General features: G+C 44.2%; 1 protein-coding gene across 5 annotated transcripts in view; it reads right to left on the bottom strand.

The window, feature by feature from the left end:
- Positions 1-2,273: 2,273 nt before the first annotated feature.
- LOC115932683 (gamma-tubulin complex component 5-like) overlaps positions 2,274-19,981 on the bottom strand; it is a 48,551-nt gene continuing 30,843 nt past the window's right edge. For 2 of the 5 annotated variants that reach the window (XM_063698403.1, XM_063698402.1), the window contains exons 16-23: positions 19,321-19,503; positions 16,886-16,970; positions 16,670-16,790; positions 16,051-16,229; positions 14,721-14,846; positions 13,687-13,775; positions 11,195-11,295; positions 2,274-2,961 (exon numbers count right to left, since the gene is read on the bottom strand). In XM_063698403.1, the coding sequence (XP_063554473.1) occupies positions 2,897-2,961; positions 11,195-11,295; positions 13,687-13,775; positions 14,721-14,846; positions 16,051-16,229; positions 16,670-16,790; positions 16,886-16,970; positions 19,321-19,503 (949 nt within the window). In that variant the 3' untranslated portion in view covers positions 2,274-2,896. Of the gene's footprint in view, positions 2,962-9,799; positions 10,490-11,194; positions 11,296-13,686; positions 13,776-14,720; positions 14,847-16,050; positions 16,230-16,669; positions 16,791-16,885; positions 16,971-19,320; positions 19,504-19,981 lie in introns of those variants that run through there. The other 3 variants (XM_063698405.1, XM_063698404.1, XR_010130917.1) reach the window with 2 other exon arrangements.

The raw sequence follows: 19,981 nt of genomic DNA, 5'->3' as shown, positions 1-19,981 counted from the left end.
GGTGTGTGTTTGATAGAACAGCTGGGACAGCCTCACTAGGTTGACACAATAAAAAGACCACCACAACCCACCCCCTGTTAACTTGGCACCCATACATATCCCCTTAAATCATACTTGTCTTGGTCTGTTTTTTTAAATTTATTATTTATTTATTTATCTAGAGACAGGGTCTCACTTTGTTGTCCAGGTTGGCCTTGAACTCCTGGCCTCCAGGGATCCTCCCACCTGGCCTCCCAAAGTGCTGGGATTACAGGTGCAAGTCATGTGCCTGGCCAACCAGGAGGAACTTTAATTCCTTCTTAACTGATCCCTCCATTCCACAATAGCATGATCTCAGCTGCTATATTTGTACAACCTGATCTCTTATTTCTTGCCACACCTTGTTCAAGCTGGAGTGGGCACCTGACCCAAGTTGACTCACTGTGGAACCTTGGTTGGGAGCTTAGAGTTGGAACTTTCTCACTCACATCACAGCCTCCTAACTTCAGGACTTTTGTTTCTTCTGCAGTGAAAACATGTGGACTCCAACCAAGAACCCAACCACACGTCTCCCTGGTGCCCGCCTGGATCTCTCACCTCCTGCCCTGGGGCTTCCCTGTCACCAGGAGGCATCAGAGTCCTCTGAAATCATACATGAACCATGCAGCTGTGCACAGAGTTAACATTCCCTGCACCTTTGACTAATGAGAGGCACTCACAGGCAGATTCCTCTCTTTCCTTCCTGATGCAGTCCACATGGCTTCTAGGGACATCCCGAGAGGTGGAGCAGGCACACTTCGCAATGCCATCTTACTGAGATGGCCCTATATCCATCAGCACTCCCCCTCCTTCTCCCACTCCTCCCCCTCCTCTTCCCCTCCTCTTCCATCTCTCTCCTCCTCCTGCTAGGGCACTCTCTGACTCCTACTACGGGCACTGCGCCCCATCTCAGAGTAGAGGCACCTATGGCTTTGTCTCAGGTTGTATTTCTGGGGAACCCAGGCCAAGGCTGGAGCCAAGAACTGGTTACGTGCATTTGGGATCTGTGAGCATCCACCTTCCAACCACTGGAGGAAAAGCACAGCAAGGAAAGGTGAGAAAGCAGAAGTAACAGGTAGAAAAACAAATACCAGCAGAACAGGGAGACAGCTCTCCCCGAGCAGGAAACACAGCATGCATTTTTGGATTAAAATTCCTCCATTCCCTCACCAGACACCAACTCTGTGGTGCAGTGATCTTGGGCGCTCAGCTTCCAGAACTGTAATAAATTTCTCCTGTTTAGAGCCACCCAGTCTATGCTGCTTTGTTATAGCAGCCTTAACAGACGAAGACAGTTACCTTATGTGAAGAAAAAGAGTCTTAGCAGATCTAAGTTCTTGAGATGGGATCATCTTAGATTATCTGAAGGGGCCCTAAATCCGATAAGCAGTGTGCTTACAAGAGACACGCAGAGAACAGACCCAGAAAGAGGCAGTGTGAACACAGAGGCAGGGATGGGAGTGAAGCAGCCACACAGCCACAGTCATAGAATGCTGGCAGCCCCCAGAAACTGGGGAGGCAAAGAATGGCGGGGCCATGGCCCTATTGCTCCCTTGAATTTTGGCCTTCTGGCCTCCAGAACTTCAAGAGAATGAGTATCTGTTGTTTTAAGCCACCAGGTTTATGGTAATGTGTTACAGCAGCCACAGGCAACAGTATAAGGACTTCCTTATAATAAATTACTTTTTTTTTTTGAGACGGAGTCTCGCGCTCACCAGACTGGAGTGCAGTGGCGCGATGTCAGCTCACTGCAACCTCCACCTCCCAGGCTCAAGTGATTCTACTGCTTCAGCCTCTTGAGTAGCTGGGATTACAGACGTGCACCACCACGCCCGGCTAATTTTCTATATTAGTAGAGACGGGGTTTCACCATGTTGGCCAGGCTGGTCTCGAACTCCTGACCTCAGGTGATCTGCCTGCCTCGGCCTCCCAAAGTGCTGGGATTACAGGTGTGAGCCACCATGCCCAGCCAAATTACTCTTTCTTAACTTAATGATGCCATGAATTGATGTGGTGGCTTTGCGGCATGTGGAGCTGGCTAAGCTGACCCAGGTTTACTAGAGTTCTTCCTGTGTTTCTGCAAGACCATGAGGGAGGCGTTGGCGGAGGCTTGGGGAGAGGCAGGGAGCTGCCACTGTGTTGTGGCTCACACGTGTTGTTGTGGGTCTGACAGCTTACACTGTTAACAACACCATGGCCAGGACCGCCACTACTGCCTTCTTCTTGTCAACCTAAAATAATCAAAAGGAACAGAATCTAGTTTAGAGAGTTTATTCAAGCAAAAAGTTTGAGGATGGGCTACCTGGGAAGCACCCATCTCAAAGAACAGAAGTCAGTGTTCCAAAGTGTAGATGTTTGGGAATGCTTATTTAGACAAAGGTTAGGGAAGTGTAACAAAATTTCATCATCTTTCTGTGGAAGACTTCATGCATAGTTATGATGATCTGATTAGTCAAGTTGGTCTTTTTCTTCCAGGCAAGGCATATTTAACATTCCACACTGAGGTTGTACTAGTGATAGGGTCTTGAGCACCGTCTGGTCCACATTAGGTACCGGACAGTAAAGGAGGCAGTTCATCTACAACAAAACCAGTGATTGGAAGCGGGGAGGTCTGGTCTCTGGTCTCTCTTAGTCATTTACAGAACAAGAACAATGAAGATGAATCTGAGAAGAATTGCAGTCATACGACCTGACAGTCTCCAGGGCTCAACTTCCTCCCTGGCGTAATAAATCCAGACAGTCCTGAAGTTTTACTTTCATTGACTCTCTGGATCCTGTGGCTCCAGGAGGCATCTGGCTCATCTTCATGATGAGAGGCCCTAGCTTCTGCAGCACCTCCACACCACCAAGGCCAGAAGCAACAAGAACTGACGCAGGTTTAGGTCCCTCCCAAACCTCCTGTGGACAGTAGGCTCCAGCGTCGGATGCAGACAACAGGCAGCCCTATGGAAACGGATGAATCAGTTTACACAATTAACTGTGTAAGAGCAAAGCCCTGCAGCAAGTCCACGATTATCCACAGGTATGGGTGTATGGGTAATATATATATACACACATATTTATGTATGTATATATGTGTCACACACACACATGTATATTAATGGCTCTGCTCTTGGACTGATACAGATTTTGGTACAGAGAGAGGATGCTGCTGTAGCAAAACCTAACAGGTGGGCATGGCTCTGGGACCAGGGTTTGAGGACAGTGTTGATGACACTAAAGTGCTTTGAACACACTGTTCTTAGACTTTGGACTTTGAGGACATTGCTGAAGAGGGCTTAAAAGAAAGTGAGAAGAATGTTGTTATTGGAAATTGAAGGAAGACTTTCACTAAGTAGCAGCAGAAAGTTTAGCCCTGCTGTTACCTGACGTTACATGGATAGGACAGAATATACATAACGGGTAACCTAGCTAATGAGATTTTCCAAGCAAAGTATTGAAGATGCTGCCTGGTTTCTTCCTGCTGGGTGAGAGGAGAGCATTAACTGAGAGAAAGATTTTAAACAAAAAGGAGACAGAATTAATGGTTTTGAAATGTTTTAGCCTCCCCATACGGCAAATGATGCTAAAATAAGAAAATGACTATCGAGCAAGGATAAACTATATGGCACTGCCAAGAAAATGTGCTCTAGAGACGATGCTCAGGATGTGATTGGAAACTCTTTATTTTTGAGATTGAGTCTCGCTCTGTCGCCCAGGCTGGAGTGTAGCGGTGTGATCTCGGCTCACTGCAACCTCCACCTCCCAGCTTCAAGCGATTCCCCTGCCTCAGCCTCCTAAGTAGCTGGGATCACAGGCATGCGCCACCATGCCCAGCTAACTTTTGTATTTTTAGTAGAGGCAGGGTTTCACCATGTTGGTCAGGCTGGTCTCGAACTCCTGACCTTGTGAGTCGCCTGCCTCTGTCTCCCAAAGTGCTGAGATTACAGGTGTGAGCCACCGCGCCCAGCTGGAAACTCTTTTTGAGACATGAACTTACTCTGCCGCCCAGGCTGGAGTGCAGTGGCATGATCAAGCTCACTGGACCCTTGACCTCCTGGGCTCAAATAATCTTCCCACCTCAGCCCCCGAATAGCTGGGACTACAGGTGTGCACTACCAGGCCTAGATAGTTGTTTTTTTTTTTTTTTTTTTTTTTTTTTTAATGTGAGACGGAGTCTCGCTCTGTCGCCCAGGCTGGAGTGTAATGGTGTGATCTCGGCTCACTGCAACCTCCGCCTCCTGGGTTCAAGCGGTTCTCCTGTCTCAGCCTCCTGAGTAGCTGGGATTATAGGTATGCACCACCATGCCCAGCTAGTTTTTGTATTTTCAGTAGAGATGGGGTTTCACCATGTTGGCCAGGCTGGTCTCGAACTCCTGACCTCAGATGATCCACCTGCCTCGGCCTCCCAAAGTGTTGGGATTACAGGCATGAGCCACCGTGCCCAGACTAATTTTTGTATTTTTTGTAGAGATGCGGTTTCACCATGTTGGCCAGGCTAGTCTTGAACTCCTGGGCTCAAGCGATTCGCCTGCCCCGGCCTCCCAAAATTCTGGGATTACAGGTGTGAGCCACTGAGCTTCTGATGTCAAAAAGATTAATAAGTGTTGCCTCAGAGTACCCTTTAGTGACACTAAAGGCTCTGTGAATAGATTAAGGGTGTGTCTCACAGAATCTCTCCAACAATAGGGTCTTTTTTCCCTTCTTTTTTAGGATGAAGTTTTGCTCTTGTTGCCCAGGCTGGAGTGCAATGGTGCAGTCTCGGCTCACTGCAACTCTGCCTCTTGGGTTCAAGAGATTCTCCTGCCTCAGCCTCCCAGGTAGCTGGGATTAGAGGTGCCCACCACCACGCCTGGCTAATTGTTTTGTATTTTTAGTAGGGACGGGGTTTCACCATATTGGCCAGGTTGGTCTTGAACTCCTGACCTCCAATAATCCGCCTGCCTTAGCCTCCCAAAATGCTGGGATTACAGGCGTGAGCCACCGCGCCTGGTCCCAGTCCATTTTACAGATAGGATAGGGCGATGTGCAGCACAGCCTTAGCTTTTCCACACACGAGCAAAGGAACAGCTCTTAGATTCAGTGTAAAGATGTCTTTTCATTCAGAAAACTCAAGCAGTTTGAGACTCATCCAAGTTGTTACAAAGTCATGTTTTCCTTTCTGTGCAGTATTCCATTTGGTAAATTGAAGCTGTTTATTCATTCATCAGTTGATGGTCATATGGACTGTTTCTAGTTTTTGGCACTTATTCGTAAAGCCACTATAAACATTTGTGTACAGGTTTTTGTGTGAATATACATTTCATTTCTCTTGGGTAAACACCTAGGAGTGGGATTGCTGGGTGATAAGTTGTTTAACATTGTAAAAATATGTTTAATAAAGATATGTTTAACAGTGTAAAAGACTGAAAAACTCTTCCAAATTGGCTGTATCAAGGCTGGGCACGGTGGCTCACGCCTGTAATCCCAGCACTTTGGGAGGCCAGTGCAGGATTGTGCTTGAGCTCCAAAGTTTGAGACCACCCTGGGCAACATAGCGAGACCCCATCTATATTTTAAAAATAAGGCCGGGGGCAGTGGCTCATGCCTGTAATCCCATCACTTTGGGAGGCCCAGGTGGACGGATCACTCGAGGTCGGGAGTTCAAGAACAGCCTGGCCAACATGGTGAGACCCCATCTCTATTAAAAATACAAAAATTAGCTGGGCATGATGGTGTGCGTCTGTGGTCCCATCCACTCAGGAGACTAAGGCAGGAGAATCACTTGAACCTGGGAGGCAGAGGTTGAGGTGAGCTGAGATCACACCATTGCACTCCAGCCTGGGCGACAGAGCGAGACTCTGTCTAAAATAAATAAATAAATAAATAAATAAATAAATAAATAAATAAATAAAAAAGAATAAATAAAAGAAATACAAATTAAAAGATCACTCAGATGCTGTTTTACTTTTTCAATTATAAAAACTGAAGTGACCCCTGCATTCTGTTGGGAAGCACCATACTGGTGTCCGGCTCCACCTTGTTCGTGGTCCCCCGTAGGAGGGCACCTGGCCGAAAGCCACCTGCAGCTTTAAAGACATTGTGTAACCTAAGAAACCTCCTGGGATGTGCTGCTAGGAAAGTCATCTGCAAACACACTCCAGGTGAGATCGCACCACTGCAATCCAGCCTAGGTGACAGAGCAAGGCTCCGTCTCAAAAAAAAAAAAAAACAAAACAAAAACCAAAAAAACCCAAATTGCCTGTACCATCTGCATTTCCACCAGTAATGTAAGAAATTTCCAGTTGCTCCACACCCAGCCCCACACTTGATACAATTCAATGAGTTTTGTCACATGCATGTACCTGTGGGACCAATGAAGACACAGAACACACCCATCACCCCCAGAAATTTCCCCCAACCCCCTTTCAGGTAACATGTCATGGCCAGAGGCAACCACTGTTGCAATTTCTATCACTGGAGACTAGTTTTACCAGTTCATTAACTTCATGTAAATGGAATAATAACAGATCCTTTTAAGTCTGGCTTTTTTTTCGGCATAAAGTTCCTGGAATTCTCTTATGTCGTTATGTGGATGAGCTGTGTGTTTTCACAGCTGAATTGCATTCCACTGCGTGCATATACTTCAGTGTTGATCCATCTACCTCTTTACCGTCATTAGGATGTTTCTAGCTTTTAGCTCTTATGAATATTCAGATACAAATCTCTGCATGGACGCATTTAAAAATTCCTCTTGGATAAATACCTAAGGGTGAACTGCTGCTTCTCAGGGGTAGATACATGTTAACCTTTGTAAGAAAATGCCATATAGTTTCCCCAAGTGCTTGTACCATCTTGTAATTTCCAGTTGCTCTAAATCCTTGAAAATTATTTGACATGCCGGTCTTTTTATTTTAGCCATGCCAGAGGCTGTGGTGCTCATGTGGTTTAATTGGCCATTTTTGTGCCTTCCTTGCCTCTTTGTGCTCATTAAAAAAAGTCTTGGGCTGGGTGCAATGGCGCACACCTGTAATCCCAGCACTTCGGGAGGCTGAGGCCAGAAGACTACTTGGGCCCAGGAATTCACATCAGCCGGGGAACATAGTTAAGACCTCATCTTTTTAATTTTTATTTTCTTTAATTTTTGAATCAGAGTCTTGCTCTGTCACCCAGGCCGAAGTGCTGTGGTGTGATCTTGGCTCACTGCCACCTCCAACTGCCAGGTTTAAGCAATTCTCATGCCTCAGCCTTCCCAGAGTAGCTGGGACTACAGGTGTCTGCCACCACACCCAGCTATTTTTTGTATTTTTAGTAGAGATGGAGTTTCACCATGTTGGCCAGGCGGGTCTCAAACTCCTGGCCTCAAGTGATCGGTCTGCCTAGGCCTTCCAAAGTGCTGGGATTATAGGCATGAGCCACTGCACCTGGCTGAAAACCCATCTCTTCCAAAAAAACATAAAAGATTAGCCGCGTATGGTGGTGCATACCTGTAGTCTCAGCTACTCAGGAGGCTGAGGGAGGAGTGCTTGGTCCCCGGAGGTTGAGGCTTCAGTGAGCCAAGACTGTGCCAATGCACTCCAGCCCGGGCAACAAAGCAAGACCTTGCATCAATGAAAAAAAAAAAAGCTTGTCTTACTAATTTAAAATGCCTTCATACACTCTGAACATAGTTACTTCTGGACACCCTGGGCAACAGTGGTTGCCTCTGGGCATGACATGGTTCCTGAAAGGGGCTAAGGGGAAATGTTCTCTCCCAGTCTGTGGCCTGTATTACCATTTTCCTAGCAATGTTTTTTGGTGATGTCCAATTCACCAATAATTCCTTTTTTTTTTTTTTCTTTTGAGACGGAGTCTTGCTGTGTCACCCAGGCTGGAGTGCAGTGGTGTGATCTTGGCTCACTGCAACCTCTGCCTCCCAGGTTCAAGCGATTCTCCTGTCTCAGCCTCCTGAGTAGCTGGGACTACAGGTGTGCGCCACCACGCCCGGCTGATTTTTGTATTTTTAGTAGAGACGGGGTTTCCCCATATTGGTCAGGCTGGTCTGGAACTCTTGACCTCAGGTGATCCACCCACCTTGACCTCCCAAAGTGCTGGGACTGCAGGCATGAGCCACCGTGCTTGGCCCCTTTTTTGATTTTATGTAAGAAATCTTTGTCTACCCCAAGTTTGTAGTGTTAATTTCCCATGTTTGCTTATAGAAGCTTTCTAGTCCTAACTTCCACATTTTGTTGTTTCCAGTTCTGGCTTTCATATTTTTTTTCCTTTTCTTATTTTTTTCTGAGACAGAGTCTCGCTCTGTCGCCCAGGCTGGAGTGCAGTGGCACGATCTCGGCTCACTGCAACCTCCGCCACCCAGGTTCAAGCAATTCTCCGGCCTCAGCCTCCTGAGTAGCTAGGATTACAGGTGTGTGCCACCACGCCCGGCTAATTTTTGTATTTTTAGTAGAGACGAGGTTTCACCACATTGGTCAGGCTGATCTCGAACTCCTGACCTCATGATCCACCCACCTCGGCTTCTCAAAGTGCTGGGATTGCAGGCATGAGTCACTATGTGTGGCCTTTTTTTTTTTTTTTAAAAGATAGTCTCACTCTATAAAAAGAAAATATGGAAAAATTTAATAGTAAGCATAATTCTATTCAAAATATAACTGGTTAGCTCACAAAAATTGCTCAGAAATATTGCCAGGCACAGTGGCTCACGCCTGTAATCCCAGCACTTTGGGAGGCTGAGGCGGGTGGATCACCTGAGGCCAGGAGTTCGACACCAGTCTGGCCAACAAGGTGATAACCCTGTCTCTACTAAAAATACAAAAATTAGCTGGGCGTGGTGGTGCACGCCTGAGATCCCAGCTACTCAGGAGGCTGAGGCAGGAGAATCACTTGAATCCAGGAGGCAGAGGTTGTAGTGAGCCGAGATCGTGCCACTGCACTGCAGCCTGGGTAACAGAGTGAGCCTCCATTTCAAAAAACAAGGAAATACCAAACAATAGTATGTACCAACAGTTGGCCCTAAGTGAAGTTGGCCTTTTACATTTATCGCTATCGGTTGAAGCTATTTTCCATGTAGAACTTCTCAGGCACATAAAACATATATACATTTCTTTCTTCCTTTTTTTTTGTTGGAGACAAGGTCTTGCTCTGTTGTCCAGGCTGGAGTGCAGTGATGCAATCATGGTTCACTGCAGCCTTGACCACCCGGTCTCGATTGATCCTCCCACCTCAGCCTCCCAAGTAGCTGGGACCACAGGCATGTGCCACCATGCTTGGCTAATTTTTTTTTTTTCGGAGTCTTGCTCTGTCACCCAGGATGGAGTGCAGTGGTACAATCTAGGCTCACTGCAACCTCTGCCTCCTGGGTTCAAGTGATTCTCCTGCCTCAGCCTCCCAAGTAGCTGGGATTACAGACGTGGGCCACCACGCCTGGCTAATTTTTTTGTATTTTTAGTAGAGACGGGGTTTCACCACATTGGCCAGGCTGGTCTTGAACTCCTGACCTCAGATGATCCGCCCACCTCGGCCTCCCAAAGTGCTGGGATTACAGGGGTGAGCCACCGTGCCCAGCCCTTGGCTAATTTTTAAGTTTTTTTTGTAGAGATGGGGTCTCATATGTTGCCTAGGCAGGTCTTAAACTCCTGGCCTCAAGGAATCCTCTCACCTCAGTCTTTCAAAGTGCCAGGATTACAAGCTTGAGAAACTACACCCAGCCAAAATATAAACATTTCTAGGACAGCTACATCTAAGACAACTTTTAGGGAAGACAACATGTAAAACTCTATATAAAAAGCTTCTGTGACTGAAGGACAGCAGCAAAAGGATAATAAAATGATTTTAAGTCCTTTAATTTATTTTGAATATCAGTAATTACATTTTCAAAATATGATATAATTTAAAGGTATCAGTACCATAAATCTGTATCTTACAGTAGGAAATATAAGAGTAAACAGCCTATATACACTTTGTACTACTGACACAATTTTATGTACACAACTCTATACAGTATCTACTAATCTCCAGAAAACCCACCTACAATCCATCTGTCTGGACTGTGGGCAACTGGTTCTTTCTGAGTCAGGGTCTCACTCTGTCACCCAGGTTGCACTGCAGTAGTGCAGTCATGGCTCACTGCAGCCTTGACCTCCTGGGCTCAAGTAATCCTCCCATCTTTGCCTCCTGAGTAGCTGGGACTACAGGCACACACCACCATGTCTGGATACATTTTGTATTTTTGGTAGACACCGGGTTTCACCATGTTGCCCAGGCTGGCCTCAAACTCCTGGGCTCAAGTGATCCGCCTGTCTTGGCCTCCCATCGTGCTGGGATTAGAGGCATGAGCGACTGTGCCAGGCTGACTGTGGACAAGTTTTACAAATAAACCAAAATAAAAATATTCTCACTTTTCAGCTGCACATGGTGGAAATGTACATGTATGATGACAAAGTTGGAGATATTTATTACGCTGAAGACATTTAACTTTGTTCCATGCCAGCCATGAGTGACAACGCTAGAGATTCCACTGTGGGAAGAATAAAAATAAGGTTAAAACAATAGGTTTAAATGTTGAAAAAAAAAATTTTTTTTTGAAGACGGAGTCCCACTGTCACCCAGGCTGGAGTGCAATGGTACGATCTCAGCTCACTGCAACCTCTGCCTCCCGGGTTCAAGCAATTTTCCTGCCTCAGCCTGCTGTGTAGCTGGGATTTCAGGCATGTGCCACCATGCCTAGCTAATTTTTGTATTTTTAGCAGAGACAGGGTTTTGCCATGTAGGCCAGGCTGGTCTTCCAACTCCTGACCTTAAGTGATTCACTTGACCTCCCAAAGGGCTGGGATTAGAGGCGTGAGCCACCGCGCCAGGCCAGGAGCTTTAAATTCCTAAAAAAATTTTTAAAAAGTCTAGATTTTGAAAAGAAATAGTTACAAAAACTACACGATAGTGAAGTGTGACAGAAATCTATTCTGCCATCGACTTTATTTAATAGGAGTTTTAGAAATCTGTTGTAATAAATGGTATACCAGAAAGTAAGATCCTCAGGCTTACACTCACCTCACTGTAATGCTTAAAAAGCAATTCAAAGCATGGGACAACTGCTAAGGGACTTTTCAGTTTTGAAAATGGTGAGAATTTCTAATTCTTCATGGGATCAGTAACAAAAGAATGACACATACACTTAGTTACAAGGAAATACAGAGGTAGAAATATTTTAACATGATATACTCACAATGGGGAAAGGATCCTCTACAGACGGCTTTGTTTAAAATGGTTACAAGAAACATATGGCAGTTTTTAAAATCAGATTCCATTTTCTCTATAGATTCCATTCTAGGAATAAAAGTAAATTTCAATTAAGTAAGTGCATTGCGGGTATATAGGTAGGCTTCAAGATATCTGTGGAGTAATTTCAAATGTATTTTGGTTTAATTATTTAAAATCCTAAATCTAAAGATTATAAAATAAAACACGTAACATCCTACCCTACTTTAAAATAAAAAATGTCAAAGTGTTTCAAAGGAAGTTTCATTAGGATATAAAACTGTGCTGTTTCCAGATAGTATCTAGTTCTGGAACTAGAAGGACCAAAGATACTCCCTTTTCCTTTATACAGTCTTGTTTTTATTGTTTACAAGCATACATTCTCTTTGAAATAAAGAACACATTAAGGATATAAAACTTAAAATCTGAAATTATTTTTAAAAAGGTTTTTTTTCTTTTTGAGATGGAGTCTTGCTCTGTCGCCCATGCTGGAGAGCAGTGGCACGATCTCGGCTCACTGTAACCTCCGCCTCCTGGGTTCAAGTGATTCTCCTGCCTCAGCCTCCTGAGTAGCTGGGATTACAGATGCCCACCACCATGTCTGGCTAATTTTTGTATTTTTAGTAGAGATGGGGTTTCGCCATGTTGGTCAGGCTGGTCTCGAACTCCTGACCTCGGCTGATCTGCCCCCACTGGCCTCCCAAAGTGCTGGGATTGCAGTTGTGAGCCATGGAGCCTGGCTGCCTTTTTTTTTTTTTTTTTTTTTTTAGACAGAGTTTCGCCCTTGTTGCCCAGGCTGGAGTGCAATGTAGTGATCTCAGCTCACCACACCACAGCCTCTGCCTCCTGGGTTCAGCGATTCTCCTGCCTCAGCCTCCCAAGTAGCTGGGATTACAGGCATGCACCACCACGCCTGGCTAATTTTGTATTTTTAGTAGAGATGGAGTTTCTCCATGTTGGTCAGGCTGGTCTCGAACTCCTGACCTCAGGAGATCCGCCCACCTCAGCCTCTCAAAGCACTGGGACCTGTGCTCGGCTTTCTTTCTTTTTTTTTTTTTTAAAGAAATATCAAACACTTTGTAAGAGAGAACTTCAGAAGGGGTTTCCATGGCCCACTGCCCTGCCATGGCAGGTGCCACCCAGATGCCAAGCTTACACCTCCACAGCCCCACCACAATATTCAGAAGCAAACAGGAGACATCAGAGCACCACAGTCATGAATATTTCATAAGTATAAATGTATACTTTAAAGATAAAAACTCCTTTCAAAACACAGCCACAATACCATTTGCTCAAAAATATCATCTAATAGCATTCAAGCAAATTTCACATTGCTTCTACAGTTTTTCACTTTTCGGCTTTAAGTCTCAATCAGGAACAATTAACTTATCCATAAACTGCGATGGTTGATAGGCTTCTTAAGTTCCTCACCCCCTGTATTTTTCTCACATTTATTTGTAAAACAAACTGAAAGAGTTGAATTTCAGCAAAGCATATGCAGCAGTGTTATTTCTCCTCCACCCCAAAGTGAGACAAAAAAAAAGAAAAAAAAAAAGCAAAATATATTTTGCACACTTTGAGCCAGCAATATAAAGCGAGGAAGACTTCTATTTCCATCCCTGCAGCTATGGCTTCATCTACTACCTTAGTTTCTTGATTCCGAGTACAGCCAATGGGAGATTTTGAATTATACTAGCACTCAAATGAACTCTTACTTCCTTACTGACATGGAGTAAGTACAGTCAACCAAACATGCACTTTTATTTCATGGAAGTAACAGCAGAATTACTGTTGCACTGACTTTATAAACAGGACAGGTAACAAAATATTGAGCTGTACACTGAAGTTAACAGTAGAGGATGGCAGTGCCAGAGGGAGCTGCTACCGGGCCACTTCCCCTGATTCAGTGCACTTGCCTATGTGATGTGTGTGAATAACAAACACTCTCAAAACACAGCATCTTTTAGAGCTCATCCAAAATACAACTTTGGAGAATAGTCTAGCATGATGTCCAGAATTTGGTTTAAAATAATTCAGCAAGTGTGACTGGGGAGGTGGGCACAGACATGACAGAGCTGTCCTCACTGGCACAGCTGAAGCAGGTGCCATCACGGTGTTGACAACACTGTCTTTGCCACTTCAGTTTGAAGGTGTCCATGATAAAAATTTAACAAAACATAACGCAATATAACATGAGTATAATCTAAAAATGTTTGCTTGTTTAAATCAGAAGACCTCAGATTTTTAAAAATGTTTTACTTCTCACAAAATACTTGCACTTTTTTTTTTTTTTTAAAGACTGGGTTTTGCTATGTTGCCCAGGCTAGTCTTGAACTCCTGGGGTCAAGCAATCCTCTCCTCTCAGCCTCCTGAATGGCTGGGAAGACCCTGTCTCTAAAAAAAAGGGAAGCTGAAGCTGAAATGGTCACAGTGCAGATGCTTCAGAAATTACATACTTACCGCCAAGTGCCCAGGCCTGCCTGCCAACCGTCTGCAAACATGAGAGCCAAGTTCAACACCTTCATGATAGCTTCTTTCACAAAGCTGACCTGGAGACCAAAGTCACAGAACACAAACTGTGTAACTAGGTTTGGACACTGATACCAACACTTTTACCTATTTTAAATGAATCACAGAAAAAGTTCATCACCACAGTGACTGCCTTCTGTGTATATGGAAGGGTACTAGGCTCTGAACCATGCCCATTTGGGACCAGGCACATGCATTCACTGAATGTAAGATACAAGTGATATTAGCAGTACAGTCAAACCGACAAAACAAACTATTAAGACCTTTTCCTGGGATGGCCATTTAAATTCACCAATGAAACTAGGACAAATAATTTCAATGGTTTTAACATTACTGAATTCTGTCTATTCACATGAAGTGGACATGCTATTGCTCTGCAACTGCAGACACAATTTTCCAACTGAATCCAAGAGTAACGCAGAGTGAGTGTTGACTATCACACATAGTTCTCATGTTGCTCTTAGATACAATTTCTACGAATAGGGCACTCCTCCTTCTGTTTTTTTTTTTTTTTTTTTTTTTTAAGAGACAAGGTCTTGCTCTGTTACCCAAGCTGGAGTGCAGAGTGCAGTGGTGTCAGATCATAGTTCACTGCAGCCTCAAACTCCTGGCCTCAAACAATGCTCCCACCTCAGCCTCCCAAGTAGCTGGGCCTCCAGGTATGCACCACCATGTCTGCTAATCTTTTTAATTTTTTGTAAAGACAGAGTCTTGCTATGTTGCCCAGGCTGGTCTTGAACTCTTGGCCTCATAAGATGTGCCCGCCTCAGTTTCCCAATGTGCTGGGATTACAGGCATGAGCCATTGTGGCCGGCCTAGGGCATCTGTTTGTAACCTCATTTGATCTGGTTCTTCCTTAAAGAATATTCTACAGGACAGAAGCTTAATCATCATAAAATTCCAAAGCAGGCAGACAGCGCCACTCGCCCAGCAGTGGCCACATCTGCAGGAGACATCTCATGTACCTTTTCTCTCAGCAGACACCGGTCATGGATGGTTGACAGATACCTATAGTGAATTTTAATCAATTGATCTAAATCCTTGGCTTCCTCGACTTGATGTTGAAACTCCAGCCCTGTACTGTGTAGAATCTTGGAAGAGAAAGATAAAAAGCTTCATCAGCAGCCTTCTTTGAGGACTTGTGTGCTGCACACAAATCTTTTTTACTAAGCTCTTCTACTCCTCTCAAATTCTTCCTTCAATAAGCACATCTAGACAGTTTCATAAAGTACCATTCTTCAAAGGCTGGCTGGATACTCTAGCATTCTGATCCTAAGAGGACGGTGGGGGCAATCCTGTAGGACGCCCACTTGCACAGTGAATGAATGAACGCCAAACTCTGGACTAACAGACTTCCTGGCAGGAAGGGGCAAGTACATTAAACTGTATATAAGACACATCGATAAAAAAAAAATCAAGTAAATGTGTTACTTTTATACAAATAATTACAGTGAATTTATGTTTCTTAAGTTCCTTTTCTCATACATTGATCTTTCTCTAAAATGAGTATAAGTATACTTCAAATAAAAAACAAACTAAGAAAAAACTTAAACTTTTATCATTTACTCTTAACAATTAGGGGCTTAATGAAGGCCAACCTTGAGAAGGCAGTAATGCAGTCAGGGGAAACATGGAGCCCCTCTGCCATAGCCTTCCCATCCAAAACACAGGCTTCAGTGGCTCACTTCACCCAAGCAAGCTGGGTTTCAGAACTCACAGACAAGGTATAAACAGGTCTAAACAACAATTCAAACCCAAAATGCATACTGTCCTCTAATAATACTGCTCTTGTTCCAATTTCTGAACGCTTCTTTCAGAACTTCCCCTAGAACTGGCTTTTAGATGTATCAGAAAAATAATTTCATTTACTTTGTAGTGAGTTCTTGTTTTTAAGAAAAAAGTCTATAACCTGGCTGCATCTTCCTCCCACACACCGTAGTGGATTTTGGCTGTTATTAAACATTGGAGCCATTTTTTAGGGACAGCTGTCACCACTATTGAAACCTAAAGGACTATGCGGCACATTCTGAAGGCAATTCCAGAAGACGAGCTGTGGCTGTGCCTGTCCCCAGGGGCTGCTGGACAGGAGGTACAGCAGCCTCTGGATACACATATTCCGCTATATTTACAAAAACATTCCTCCCACTGCCATGTTATTTTATGATCAAATTTGCTACATGTCCCGTTTTCACAGTCTATAGGTATTTTTTACTTACAAACATATTATGAGTAATTCTCTACGAACAACTGTATAGATAGGACGACAGAACTGAAGCAGATGGGAGAGGCACAAACCCTGGTCATGATGTAGTTGTGCAAGCTGTTCACGAAATGCATGAGCTTCACTCTTAAGAGGAACATGCGATGAATCTGCTGTCTTACTGGTTCTTTTTGTGGTCCGAACTGAGCAACTGTGTCTTGTTCATGTATAAGGCCTTCTTTAAGTCGTGGTTTTTCTGCAGTACTAACCAGTTCTATAAAACATTGGAAGAGCAAAGTGGACAGAAAGAGCATCAACTCAAACCCCACTGCACCATGACGCCTGGCAGAAACGCTGACGGATGTGGTCCTGGCACCACAGAAAGCACTGGCAGGGGTGGCAGGAACCGAACCTCAGTGCCTCTGGAAGGTGCAGTGGGAAAAGTTTCCTGTATCACTTTTCCTAATCAAGTTGTTGCATTTCAGATCAACTGTACATACAACTTCCTGATCTTTCTTTCAGGCATTTGATGTCCATAAAACTACTGCTAGAATACGCACCATTTTGGCATTTGTGTACACATAAAAAACGATCAACAACCACCAACTTTTTTTTTTTTCCAGATCCCCGTATGCTTCCCTTTCCCACTAACCTCTTTTATTAAGGGCTAAAATTAAATTAAATTACAATTTATCTGCTGAAAACAAATCTTACCACCAAAAAGTAAAACATCCAGACTATATTTTGCCCACTTTATTTGCAATAAGAGAAGAAACACTTGATTATAAATTTTTTGACATTCCAAACTTATAACAATGTCCACGGGCCATGGGACCTATGAAACAAAAACAAAATTAGAAAGTAACCAATTACTTGCATGTTTTAATGTTAGCAGAAAACACGGTTCATACAAGGAATATCAGCATATACCTTGTAGCTGAGGGTCAGACCATCTAAGATATGAACAGGCAGCTTCTTCTTAGCTGTGTCAACATTTTCAAAAGATATAGATAGACTAAAGAAAGAAATTCCAGTTTTAGTTTGTGAAAGCACTATGTCACACAAAAATGCTCTTTTAAAATAATTGGTATTTCATTTACATAATATTCCCCAAAAGATACTGCATTTCATAAAAGAAATGCAAACATTCCAACAAATGTATCTCTTCTAACATATATTCCAGAGCAGAAATTTGGATTTAGAAATAACAGAGAGGGGGAAAACTTTTAAACAATGAGTTTAGTTAAAGAGACACTTAACAATGGTAGTAATTAGAAAAAAGATGAAGCTGAGGAAGACAGTAAACTTCAGGCAATGGCTGGGAAGATGAAGCCTCTGCTGAGGTTGGGGGTGGGCAGGAGAGGACGAGCAGAGCAGCTCGAGGGAGCCGAGCATGCGGTGAGAGTATTGCTTCCAGAGCTCCATTGAGATGGGATGGGGTCTGCTTCTACACCAGAGGCACTGTGCAGTGCTTCATCCACAAGTTCCTGAGACAGGTTTGAATGTGACTCACAGAGGAAAGCAAGCATCTAACATGGACATGAAAATGTCCAAGTGCCAGGCACTATTATGTGTCCTTAGCTCATTTAATCCTCAAAATACTCCCATCAGTGGTTCCTGAGAAATGATGTCCTCTTCCACAGTCACAGAGGCGCTAAGAGGGGATGCCTGGATGCATATGAAGAAGGTTTAAAGTGGGGAGTTAACTTCCAAATCAGAGATGTCACAGGGCAGTGTGTGATTATGAACTGGCTGATCCATGACACAGGCACTAGTCAGAATTTTTAGCTCTTTGCCGGGTGCGGTGGCTCACACCTGTAATCCCAGCACTTTGGGATCCTCGAGGATCACGAGGTCAGGAGATCGAGACCATCCTGGCTAACCCAGTGAAACCCCGTCTCTATAAAAATACAAAAAATTTGCTGGGCGCCTGTAGTCCCAGCAACTCGGGAGGCTGAGGCAGGAGAATGGCATGAACCTGGGAGGCGGAGCTTGCAGTGAGTCGAGATTGTGCCACTGCACTCCAGCCTGGGTGACAAAGCAAGACTCCGTCTTAAAAAAAACAATTTTTAGCTCTTAATGGCCTGATATGTATGCATTCACTCAGTGCTTAGTAGGCATCTACCAAATACTAATACTAAGTTAGGTGCTGCACTGAGCAGGCAATAGAAAGCTAATCTCTCTTCCCTCCAGGGACTCCCAGCCCAGTGCAGCACACAAAGACAAGCGGGATGTAGGAGTGAGCAGACCTCTGCCGGGCCCATGAACTGGAGACTATGTCACAGGGGGGCGGGAGGACAGCACTAGCAGACACCAGAAATATTCTGAAATCCCTGAAACGCGAAGGGAGATAGGAGAGAGAACATGGTGTGTATGTGTGCAAGACATGAGGCTGGGAAAATGGAGCCAGACGGTAAATAGCTTTCTCCCTTCTGAGACAAAGCTTAGTCCATCTGTTTAGGAGGCACCCACGGGGAGCATAGGGATGAGTGGTGGAAGTCACTGCTGGTGGTCTGAGGTCACCCTGGTGCGGCTCAAGTCCGTTTTGGTGGAAGGGAGTGAGGCTGAGAGACACAGAGGTCATTGGGGAGCTCTGAGCCAGTTCTGAGAGGTCAGGGGCATTCTCTAGGAGGCAGGACTGAAAAACCTCATGTGTGGGAGCTCAGGGAGAGGAAGCACTGACTCCAGCCATGTGAAGGAGGCCATCAGACCCTGACAGGTTGTATGGTGGCAACTTTTTTTTTTTTATAGGGACGAGGTCCCACTATGTTGCCCAGGTTGGTTGCAAACTCCTGAGCTCAAGCAATCCTCCCACCTCGGCCTCCCAAAGTGCTAGGATTACTGGCATGAGCCACTGCATCTGGCCATATGGTGGCATCTCAACATCTTTTGTTGTTTAGCAGGAGAGTCACATAGCTAGCCTCTGCCTCAATTTTTTTCTTTTTTTTTAAATGGAGTCTCGTTCTTGTCGCCCAGGCTGGAGTGCAGTGGCATGATCTTGGCTCACTGCAACCTCTGCCTCCCAGGTTCAAGCGATTCTCCTGCTTCAGCCTCCCAAATAGCCGGGATTACAGGTGCCTGCCACCATGCTTTTTGTATTTTTAGTAGAGACAGAGTTTCACCATGTTAGCCAGGCTGGTCTCGAACTCCTGACCTCAGGTGATCCACCGCCTCTGCCTCCCAAAGTGCTGGCATTACAGGTGTGAGCCACCGTGCCTGGCCTCCATTTTCTAATAAGTAAAATAATATTAGTAAAACTTATAGGAATAGTGTGAGGATAAAATAATATGTGTAATTCATAGAAGACTTACTGGCACATAGTTCATGTTACACTAATTTAAATAAAGGTGGTGTCCATATTTTACCGTGAACTATCTTCAGGATAACGCTGTCCTACTGCTTCTTGGAGTTGGACATTAAGAAAAGACACATTCTGCCATGTTTCCTTTTCTCTTATTTTATCAAAAATTGACGTGTAGAAGTCATACATGGTATCTCCTCCTTCCATTAAGAAAAAATTCCTCATAGCTTGCAAGTATTCTACCAACCTGAACGGAGAGAAAATGAGTGACACTAAGATCTCTGGCATTCGTAAGGCAGGATTCTGGATCAACAGCAGGTTTTGTACCCTGTTTTTAGTGGAACAAGTTTACATTCTACATTTACTAAAATTAGAAATATTAACACCTCTTAAACTTGTTCCAATAATAAAAACAGCATAGGTTTTCCTTTCATCATCAGAAAGGTTATCTTCTATAACATTATAGAAAATTGGGCAGTCACAAAAATGTAACAAAAAAAATCCAAATCCCATCATTTATGGTGGATTTCCATCATTAATATTTAATATCTGGAATGTTTCTTTCCTGTCTTCTCTTCTATGTGTTAAGAAAACCTAGTTCCTACCATATTATATATCCTGCTTTTTAATTGCCATAATATTTTTTTTTTTTTTTTGAGATGGAGTCTTGCTCTGTCGCCCAGGCTGGAGTGCAGTGGCCCGATCTCAGCTCACTGCAAGCTCTG

Source organism: Gorilla gorilla, chromosome 16 (assembly GCF_029281585.2).
Source record: "Gorilla gorilla gorilla isolate KB3781 chromosome 16, NHGRI_mGorGor1-v2.1_pri, whole genome shotgun sequence".
Taxonomy (NCBI): domain Eukaryota; kingdom Metazoa; phylum Chordata; class Mammalia; order Primates; family Hominidae; genus Gorilla; species Gorilla gorilla.
This window is presented reverse-complemented; position numbering and strand designations above follow the sequence as displayed.